Source organism: Octodon degus, unplaced genomic scaffold (assembly GCF_000260255.1).
Source record: "Octodon degus isolate 3935 unplaced genomic scaffold, OctDeg1.0 scaffold00043, whole genome shotgun sequence".
Lineage (NCBI taxonomy): Eukaryota > Metazoa > Chordata > Mammalia > Rodentia > Octodontidae > Octodon > Octodon degus.
In genome coordinates, this window is record NW_004524619.1 from 11,117,697 (window position 1) to 11,128,613 (window position 10,917).

The window sequence follows — 10,917 nt, forward strand, 5'->3', positions numbered from 1 at the left end:
AGAAAAACATTTCCAGCAGTCTGTGCAGGATTTATTCCTATTCCATCATTGGTAATAATTGCACTTGTTGCTGCAGGGCACTTTAAATTCTTCTGCAGCAAACTTTAAGACTGCTGTGAAAGGTGTACTTTCAGGAACACTCAGTACTTTGTACGGCAGCCGCGGGTCCGACGTCAGCATGATCTTGAAGGACACCTTCGACATGGTGGCCTGCTGGACGGGCCAGACCCGGCGCCAGGACATTCTTTCTTATTGCTGTATTTTGGAAAGGTCTGTAAGAGTAGATGGCCAAGCTGGGTGTGGCCATGATGGGGGGAGGGGTAGAAAAACAAAAACTACTGCAAACTTTTTCTGCTTGAGCCTCCTGCTCTAAGGAACCAGCCTGAGCTCCTCATCCTTCTCCCTCCCCTTTGCAACAAGGGCTGATGGGCAGGCAGACAGGCAGACGGCACCCTTGGGGACTGAGACACTGAGCAACTGCAAGATACCAGAAGTAAGAGTGAGCAAACCCTAGCAGCTGGGATGACATAGTGGTTTGGTCCTTTCCCAAATATCCTGAATTTGTTGGCTGGGCACAGAAAAACCCAGGATCCAGAAGGGTCCAACTATTTATTTTTTATGTATTCAGTACAGGGTCTACAGGTTCTCACTACCCAAATCAGACACAGTGATCCTACTGTTTTCAGCCTCCCAAGCTCTAGGATTACAGGCATGCACCACCACGCCCACCCAGTCTTCAGCTTTATATTTAAATTTGCAATCAGTTCCTTCAGCTCAGACATTGAGGTTTGTAACAATCTGGAAGTAGGAGATGGGTCCGAGCTGTGGTAGAGATATTCTGGCGGGAACATTTGGCTAAGCCTGTTGCTACAATGAGTTACAAGAACTAGGGTCCTGGGAAGTCCACATCAGGGAGCTGAGAGGCACCTTTCTGGAGCTGCGAGCCATGTTTCTTTCCTCACTTTGCTAAAAGGCAGAAGGGAGAGGAGCGAAGTGCACACAGCAGCGGCCGTATCTTCCCTGCCTTCTTACATCTCACACAGTGGCCCCATAAACCGGAAAAACAGGAGCCAGGGAGAACCCCAGAGGGAAGGTCCCTGGTATTGTTTATACCCCTCCTCCTCCTCCTCCTCCTCCAGGAGGGTCACGAATCCTGCCCTCCTGCTGCCCGGAATTCAAGGTTCAAGAAAGCCCACAGCCCCCCACTCAACAGCCTGGTGGCAACCGGGAGGGTTTATTCATTTACTTACTTATAAAAGAGGAGTTTTATGTGTCAGGAAAAATTACAGAAGACTGATCTTGCAAAAAAAAAAAGGTAAAATGTCCTGTCTAGGGGCCTTTCCAGGTTATCTCTGACCTTGTCTTAGAGTTGTTTTCTCATCCTATGAGTTACTGGAGACTGACAGTAATACAAAAGAGGTCTCCCCAGCCTCGGCAGGACACAAGGGGAAGCCAGGGCCTCACACACAAACACTCTACCAACTGAGCCACGTCCCCAGCCCTTTAACTTCAGGACAGGCCCTCACTAAGCTGTCCAGGCTGGCCTGGAACTTGGGATTCTACTGCCTCTGCCCCCCCCAAGCGTGCACTGCCACACGGATAATTTTTGGGGCAGTGCTTTGGATCGAACCCAGAGCTTTACACATGCTAGGCGAAGGCTAAACCGCTGAACCACATTCAGAGCTCCAGAAAGTTCTTATCCAGAGAAACAAAGGTGAATCATGTCCTAATCAAAGATGCCATGACTGACTGCCTACATTACTGATTTTCTATGAAATTTTAAAAATTCTCTTTTGAATTAAAAGTTCTTAAGAACTGTTGTAACATCTAACCCTTAATCAGTTAAACAAAATCTTGGCTATGAGAAAACGTTATGTTTGTATTACACTTCCGTGTTTATCTTATTAAAACCCTGTTTTTTAACAGAAGCTTGAGGTAATCTTTACAACCAAAAGAGAGGGAAAACAGGAGGGACATGAGCTCTCCAGGATCACACGCTCACCGGGGCAGCTTCTCCACTAAGATCAGAGATCACAACCCGACGGCAAAGACGTCACCAGGAAATACAACTCACTAAAGGAATCTCAGGCTTGACCCTTGGGGGACACGGGCTAACTCTGCAGTCTTCCTGGGGTAGCCTTGCAGATAACTCGAAAGCCCAAGCTTGAGGGGGCCCGCCCCTTAGCTCAGTTCTTTAAGTGGCTGCTTCAACAAAGCAGTCAGGCTCAGGTTGCTGTGGATCGATCCCCGCAACACAAGACAGCCAGTCATGCCTTGAAGGCATTCGGAGCAAAAAAAAAAAATTATATATATAGGAGCAGAAAGCCCAAGCTTGGCAGAACTCCACACCGGATGTAATTTGTGCCACGACAGGAACAGACTGTGTTATCGAAGCTACACTGCACAGCTACGGAACCAGCTCAGTCCCCTGAAGCGGCAGCTTCTCACAGAAGCACCTCTGGCTTACTCCACCGCGGCCCCCGTGCTGCAAGCAGAAGCAAAGGTGTTCTAAGACAACACACAGGGCTCCACGCGCTGGGCAGTGCTGCCAGGGAAGCCGAGGGGGGCAGGCACAGACCACCTTCCCCTTCCCTTAGGAAGCCACCCCGACCCTCTCCTGTCTGGATCTCCGCCTGCCCAGGTAAACACAACAGCACCGCCCTCAAGAGACTCCCTCCCACATGGAGCCTCCCACCTTAGGTAGGGACCCCTCCACCTGCAGTCTAGGATCAGCCATGAGCTGTATGCCCACAAGGGGCAGGCATGGGAGTGATAGGCGAATGGGACCATAAGGACGGGGGCTGAAGTGACAGAAAAACAAGAAGCCCTTACGGTAGGTGGGCTGGCCTGCCTGAGTGACCAGTGAGGCACTTGTACCTCAGCCCCCAGGCCTCCCTATAGCCACCTTGCTCTGCTTGGAACCCACATTAACAGAGTACTTGGTCTGCACCCCGAGACCTCTGCTCCCCTCTCTGGAAGGTATGCTTCCATTTACCACAATTATATTCAATGCAGTCACGCCCTGGTGCAGAGCCCACCGGGTGGAAGGCCCTGTGCTGGGTGGGCCCTCTGGACACGAAGCCCTGGGTGGCGGCCTAGTGGACACTCCCAGTAGCAGTGACTGTTGTTCAAGGCAGTGAGGGGTCCCGGTATGTTTGGGATGGTCGTGTCAGCTCGGAGAGGCTGTGGCAGCAGAGGTGGCACTGGAGAGAGATTTTGGGACAAGAGGGAGGAAGCGCTTCGGCTACAGGCTGCTTTCTTCCATTTATCAAGCTGCAGGTCCCTGCACCCATCTGCCTTGCCACGGGATGACGCACAGGACACACAAGGGAGGCCAGCACCAGGTTCAGTTTTCTGCCTCCTTCCTGTTTGCTGTAATGCTCCAGGCAACTGTGGCTGACGGAAGCAATTGTCCACCTCTCTCCAGATGATTGGAACTTTCCCCGCAAGGCGGGCCAGTCCTGGGGGCGACTCCCCTGCTCTCTGTTAGCTTCCAAGTGCTTCCCCAGCCTACAGACATCCCTGGGGTTCCCCAAACCTGCCAAGACACTCCTGCCCCACAGCTAGCTCCTAATGACCCGACTGACTACCCACCAGTGCGCAGTGGGAAGGAAAGGTTGGGCCTGGGACAACCAAGCGGCTGAGCTATGTGGGCAGGTGGACAGGATGGCCACAGCACCCACGTCAGAGCCCTGCAAAAGGTTGCCAGGGCTCAGGATGCTGTGAAGGCCCCAGGCCTCCACCCTGCCCCTCCTGGACCAGCAGGACAGAGAGATGTGTCACTCAGAGTGGCAGGCTGCCCCCTCTTCTACTCCCAGGAGTTCTGGAGCAGCTAAGGCTGAGGCCCCATCATGGGGTCTCTGCTCAACACTGCCCCCAGTGGCAGCTCAAGAAAAGATACCAAGCCCTTCCATGCTGGTCACTGATGGGCACTGAGTGTGCCTGCCCCACAGGCCCGGTCCCGTGCCGAGGAGTGGACACCACACAGCACAGCTCCTTGGCCTTCCAGGGCCTCTCTGGCCTCTACCTCCTCCCCGCCCCTCAGAGCACAGTTCGGGTCCCCAAGGCCCCCTCCCAGAGGCCTCGCTCAGTGCCTTCCCGCTGCTCGGACTCTCACTGCGCTCATCAGGCGGAGCCAGAAGGGAGAAGAAAGGCACAGAACCCCCGTGTCAGGGCAGCTGTCCTGCCATCCTGGCCTTACAGCCATCCGCTCCGGGACTGGGCTGGGGGAAGCGAGCCTCGTCCTGTCCTTCGCTCCCCAGCAGCCGCCTGCTGCTGGGCCATCCGCAGGGACCGCCTCCCTCCTTCCAAGCCCTCTTCCTCCAGATGGCCTCTTTCCGTAGACGACACAGAGCCAACTTCTCCCTCCCAGGCTACCAGCCCTCCGATCTCAGAAGACAAAAAGCCAGCCCTTCCCATTAAGGCCAAGCAGCAGACACCTGAACTCTGTGCCCCAGGAAGGCTCCCACTGCGGCCATGGCTGCACCCAGCAGAGAACCACTCCTGTCTGTGGCACCGCACGTAGCCGAGAGGACACGGGGCCTCTGACACTTCCCAGCGTGCTGGCTCAGGCACGCTTCCAGGTGCGACCCCCTGACGTCACTACAGGAAGTCTAAGGAAACAGGAAGGGACACACACGTAACCTCTGGTGAAGGACGCATGGAGGTGTGAGGGGTGCTATAAGCGCTCTTCCTGTGGACAATTGGGAGTCCCAGAGGACCCAGCAGCGCCACCTGCCAGGAGACATTTTCCAGGGCAGTGCTTCACCAAGCAGCTTTCACCAAGAGGGGCAGCAGGGCGACCGTGGAAGTGATCCCCATGTGAGGACAAGGGAATCCGACAGAGGTCCACGTCACCCGATGCTATTTCAAAGCCAAACACAAGCGTCTGGCTAGGGGAAGACCTGGGTTCAGAGAACATTCTCTGAGGGCCCAGGAGATAAAGGTTTGCCACCAGCTTGGTCACCTGAGAGTGTGTTAGTGCTAGCCTAAAAAGAGTTTAAGAAAAGCAGAAGGCCCACTCCACACAATGAATGTAATCATAAATTGCAAACATGTACTAATGAAACATTTTTAAAGCAAAAAAAAAAAAAAAAAAAAAAAAAAAAAAAAAAAAAAAAAAAAAAAAAGAAAAAAGAAAAAAAAGAAAGAAATGGAAAAGCATGTTTTGTTCCTTTTAAATGAAGAGATTTCTGAAATTACTTTTATAAGCTGATAGGGATGTGCAGCCGGGGTGGCAACATGCAAAAGGAAAGGCAGACCTGTACATTCTTTTTTTTTTTTTTTAATTATTTATTTATTTTTATTTATTGTGTGTGTGTGTGTGGCCAGCTCAGCCCACCAGGGGGCGGGGCTGGCTGGCATGTGGTGCTGTGGGATCGAACCGCGGTCCCTGTGCTTTGCCAAACTTGTTTCAAGTAGGTGCTTTAGACCACTGAGCCATCTCTCCAGCCCCCTGTACATTCTTTTTAAAAAATCTTTCAGTCTTTGATTAATGTATTTCTAAGATTTTTCTAATCTCTCTGGCTTTTCGCGAGTTGATCCAGTCAAACTGTTTCCAGCCTGCGCCTGGCTCGCTGTGCCCACTAGGGGGCAGCAGGCTCAAGGCCAGACAAAGCCTGGCTGGGCCAGAGCCGGACGTTCTGCGACATGCGGTGGAAAGGCAAATCTGACTCTTGATGTCATTGTGTGTCAGGCTTTCTATTTAAAGATGCTCAAGGCCGTCCTTAATTATCAGATCCCCCAGGACTTGAGCTGCAGCGGCAGGTGACACCGACAAGAGAAATAAACTAAAGGATCTTTAAAGGATAAATATTTGGTATAGGTATAGTGTCTCACTACACAGCTGGGACTCGTAGTGATCCTCCAGGTTTCAGCCTCCCCAGGGCTGGGATACCAAATACATTTTTTAAAAAAGGAAAAGATAAAGGATAAATAATAGAAAAAAGACAGAACCTTCATAAACGGAAAGGAAATCAAGAGATGGAGGGAAACCACTAAGAAGAATATATGCAGTGTGTTATTTGTTGAAACTGTACTTCCGATTTGAAACTGTCTCACTGCTGTTTATCAATAAAATTTTGGAAAAAAAAAAAAGAGATGGAGGGAAGCAGTGAGTGGTGGTGCATGCCTGTAACCCAGCATTCTTGAGGCTGGGGCAGGAGGATTGCACAGATTTGGGGCCAGTCTGGCCTGTAAAAGGAGCTCAAGGCCAGCCTGAACTACATATTGAGACCCTGTCCAGAAAAAAAAAAAGTCAAAAAATAAAAAAAGAGATGGAGCAAGGGAGAGAAGATGAAAAAAGAATCTAGATGCATACATGAACGAATTCATGAAAAATGTACTCACCATGAACTGTAAATATGTACTAATAAAATGAAAATAAAGCAAAATAAAAGGGAGTAGAATAAGTGCTTCTCTGGCAAACGCAAGGGCCTGAGTTCAACCCCTGGTTCCGCAAAATAAATAAAATAAATAAATAAATGGGAGAAGCCGCCGGGCCAACTCTGGACTTCACTATTCCAGCCCTCAGGAGGCTCCACACAGTCCCAAGCCTGCGCTTCAGCCCTGGCCTCCCGGCCTTACCCCTGAGAGGGAACGACAGACCCAGACTAGGGCCAAGGAATGCCAGGGCATGCGCTGGGCATCCCAGGAAAAGCCTGGGGGAGGGGAATTGGACGCAGGAACATTTGTGTGACCCTAAGCAAACCTGGTAGTGTTGGACAGCGAAAACCAAGTCCCACTGGGCCACGCACCTGTCCCTGCCTGTTCAAGGCCAAATGCTTGCCCTCCCATCCCTATGTTGAAATGCAATCTCCTGGGGCACGGTATTAAGAGGTGGGCCTCGGGAGCCAGGCATGGGGGCGCACACCTGCAATGCCACCATTTGGGAGGCTTAGACTAACAGATCATTATGAATTTGAGGCCAGCCTGGGCTATATATAACAAGACTCTGTTTCCAAGAAAACAACAAAAACCAAAAGAAAATGAGGGGTGGGCCTTGGGGCAGAGATTAGGTCCTAGGGGTGACATTAGTGTCCTCCTAACAGAACCAGAGAGCTTATTTACCCTCTGTAGTGAGGACACAGAAAGCCGGCCCTCTCTGAACCAGGAAACTTGTCCTCACAGAAGCCATGTGCGAGGGGCTCAATCTTGAACTAGGCTCCAGCCCTAGAACCTTGAGAAGTCAATTTCTGTTATTTCTAAGCCACCCCCTTTATGGGATTTTGTTATTAACAGGCCAAGGATAACCACGCAGAACTCTGAAAGTACAGTCGTCCATGAAACTCCCTCCAAAGCCCCTCCATGCTGTCTCCATGACTCCCAGCCTCATCCTGGGAGGCCAGGCCTGAGCATCCCCTTGAGTCCCCTGTAATGTGCCGTGGCCCCCATGCCAGCCCAGGGCCCCACGCGCAGAGCCAGGGCTTCACCCAACCTCAGATGGACTCTGCAGAACAGCCCTGCACCTCAGGGAAGCCCAAGCCCACTGTCCAGGCCCAGGAGCTCCTCCTCCCCGGTCACCCAATATGACCCGAATATGCTTAGCACCAGCCCAGCCAAGAGACCACATGGGAGAAGTGGTCTGTCTGCCATGCTTGGGACCCCAGCAGGCACAGGCACACAAACCCGACACCCCGTGGGTGCCACAGCTTCGCCGCCTACCCTCTGCGTGGCATGGTTCAGCATCTCCTGCCAGGCTGAGTCGAACTGCCGCTTGTCGTCCTCCAGCAGCCTCTGCTCGGCCAGAGAGATGGTCTCCTTGGCAGCGCGGAGCACCTCGGTGGCCCTCTGGAAGTCCTGCGTGGCTTTCTGAGCTTCTAGCTGGGCCTGCGTGACAAAGAACCCCATGAGGCCCAGGCAACGGTTCCCCACGTGTCACACCTCCAGAAGATGCACCCAAGCCTGGAGACACAGTCTGTCTGCCTCTCCACTGTGGAAATCCGCTATCACCTATGCAGCCCTTCCTGTGAGATGGGGTCACGGGTGCTCGATTCGGCACCACACAGGGGAGCTGACGATTTCCACAGTGTAGGAGCCCACGGTGTAGATAAATACTTCAGCCTCCGGCCACATCCCGAGATGGCAGCAGGTACAGCCAGCTTCAGAAGAAACCTTTCTCAGAAGCCCTGGCTCTCTACTGAGACCAGGGTGGGGACACAGAAGTCCCAGCATCTCCCCTGCCCAGAGCCCCGGCGCAACTTGTCAGCCTTGGCCATCACGGCCCAAGGGTGTCATCCTCTCCCCTAGGGGGAGCTGTGGCCAAGAGCACACACGCCTCCCGGGGTCCCGCAGGGATCTGACCACATCCGGCCCTCGGAGCCAGGCCCTGTGAGCACAGCCCCTATTCAGCAGGGGTGTCGGGAGTGGACGGGAGGTGGAGCCCACTGCTCCTCTAGAGCTGCCACCAGCCCCACGTGGCCCTTGAGCATTTGAAATGGGATGATCCAAACTGCGTGAAACACCCCTAATTTTAAGGACTCGGTACAAAAAAGAAATGCTAAATAGCTACTTCATTAGACTTCTTTCCTTCCTTCCCTCCTTCCTTCCTTTCTTTCATACGGGAGGATTGCGCCCAGGTCCTTTGCCACCAGCTAAATCCCAATTCGGTTTCATATTTGTTACAACAGGAGCTTGCTACATTGCCCAGGCTGGGCTTAAACCTGCGACTTTCCTGTTTCAGCCTCCCGGAGTGCTGGATTGTAGGCAAGTGCCACCACGCCCAGCTTCATTAGGGTTTTCCATGTTGGCTGTGCAATGATATAATATTTGATCTACGCTAGGCTAAATAGAAGATTAACATTAATGTTATCTGTTTCCTTTTAAGTTTTTACATGATGACCAGGAAAGTAAAAATTATGGAGGTGATAACATTCTGTTTCTTTTGGACAACAGACCTTCTACAACCTGCAGCTGTGTGACATCAGAAATGGGTGACAGAATGCAAAAGCCACCCCTCAGTGCAGACTCACCCCAAATTCACCACCGGAGGCACAGTCACAGACCCGCCGAGGATCCTATCCCACCATCCCTGCTGGCCAGATCCCAAGCCCTGAGGGGCATGCAAGGGGCAGTCCCTGGGACTCAGAAGGAAAGAGGAACCGCAGGGGCCCCTGCCCTTCCCCAGAGAGATCCTCACATGACTTAGAGGAAGTTTTCAGAAACCCACAGGCCGAGGGCGTGCCACAGGGGGGATGAGGTCTGCCTTCAGCAGCCTTTCCCAGCATGCTCTCTGCCCACCTCCAGGCCAGCGTGTGCCATCTCCACAGTCCTCCTCTGTCCTGTGCCACAGCACAGACGCGTGCCAGCCTGGTCATATGACAAACCACACCCAACTAACAGGAGGGGAGCGTCTCCCGGGATGGAAAGAACCCAGGCTGGCATCCCCATCCCCCCAGAAGTCCTCGGATGATCCAGGTCAGCACCGGGCATGCGTCCCACAGCCACTGGCCTTCCCTCCGCACCTCCCTTGGGCACCGAGCCTTCAAGGGTCAGGGCTCAGCCACGGGCACCATTACTAAGCTGCAGCTGACAAGCAGAAATGGTCACGGAGGAGGCTTCCTGGAGGCTCCTGTCACACACCAAGGTGTCATCCAAGAGTTGCCCACGGAAGCCCCAGCGCCCAGTGTGACTGCATTTGTAGGCAGGACCCTTGGGAGCTAAGCAGAGTTTGGTGAGGTTCTCTTTAATGCCCTCATAAAAAGAAGAGAGGTCCCTCCCTCCTCTACACACTGGTGCCAAAGACAGGCTGAGTGACACTTGGCACAAAGGCAGCCATCTGCCAGCCACACCACCTAGAGCTGCTGGCAGGCACCAGAGCCGGGAGCAGCAGTGTCCGGGCCTGAGCCCACGTGCAGGTCACTGCTCACGCAGCCTGTGGACACGAGGACTGACGCTGCCCAGGGAGCAGGGGTGCTGCCCCGAGACCCAAGCACGCAGAAGCAGCTTCAGAACGGGACAGCGGGACAGACTCGGGAAGGTCTGGGGTACGTGATGGGGATAACACTTTTTAAAACTCCAAAACTACACCCAGGAGGAAGGAGCAGGCTGAAGCCAGTGACAGAAGGGAGCTAGCAGGGCGGAGTCCGCAGAGCACGTAGAAAGCTTCTGCGGCCGCCAGGTCCTGGGAGGGACGGGCCTCATCTAGACATCTAGACGAGGGCTCCAGACACTCCCAACTGACAGGAGACAGAGGTGCAGAGTGATGCAGGGACAGCGTGAGCCCGAGAGGAGATGGCTTACAGGGGACACCTCACAAGGGCCGGTGTCGGGCCTCACTCAGCCTGGTCACACAAACAGGGAGTCGCCGAGTTTCCACATCTGCCTGACCACAGCCTTCCCTCCACCCGGAGTCTCAGGCCAGCTCAGAAGGGTGGAGCTTGCACACAACACTAGAGAGGCGATGTCAGCGGAACGCGGACTGCAACACTGAAGAACTTAAGTATCTCTGTGGCTCAAGGACATGAAGCGCTTTCGTGGAAACAGCTCCACGGACAGAAGTTCACCGGCTGCTTAGGGAAGGACCCGGGAAGCACCCTTCACGTCTTACTGGACCAGTCAGAGATGCCTGAGTCAGCCCACAGCCCTGCGACTACGGCACTCTGGGCTGCTGAGGCAGGAGAATCGAAGTTTGAGCCCAGCGGGGTAACTTAGACTCTGTGTCAAAATTAAAACATAAACGTGGGTTGGGGAGATACCTTGGTGTGAAGGCCCTGGCTTCGATTCCTGATGCAATGGAAGAAAGAAGAAAGGAGGAAAGAAGGAAAGAAGGGAGGGAGGGAGGGAGGGAGGGAGGGAGGAAGAAGAAGAACAACAACAACAACAAGCAGCAGCAGCAGCAGCAGCAGCAGCAGCAGCAGCAGCAGCAGCAGCGAGGGAGAGAGAAAAAGGACAGCAAATGAGAGAAAGAAGAGTATGGAG

The 10,917-nt window shown here is 53.3% G+C and overlaps 1 protein-coding gene across 1 annotated transcript in view; it reads right to left on the reverse strand.

Annotated features, from left to right (window-relative positions):
* Positions 1–10,917, reverse strand: part of Sh3bp5 (SH3 domain binding protein 5) — a 70,348-nt gene that overhangs the window by 6,834 nt on the left and 52,597 nt on the right. The window contains exon 4 of the mRNA XM_004631695.2: positions 7,663–7,827. Within this exon, the coding sequence (XP_004631752.1) occupies positions 7,663–7,827 (165 nt within the window). The remainder of the gene's footprint in view (positions 1–7,662; positions 7,828–10,917) is intronic.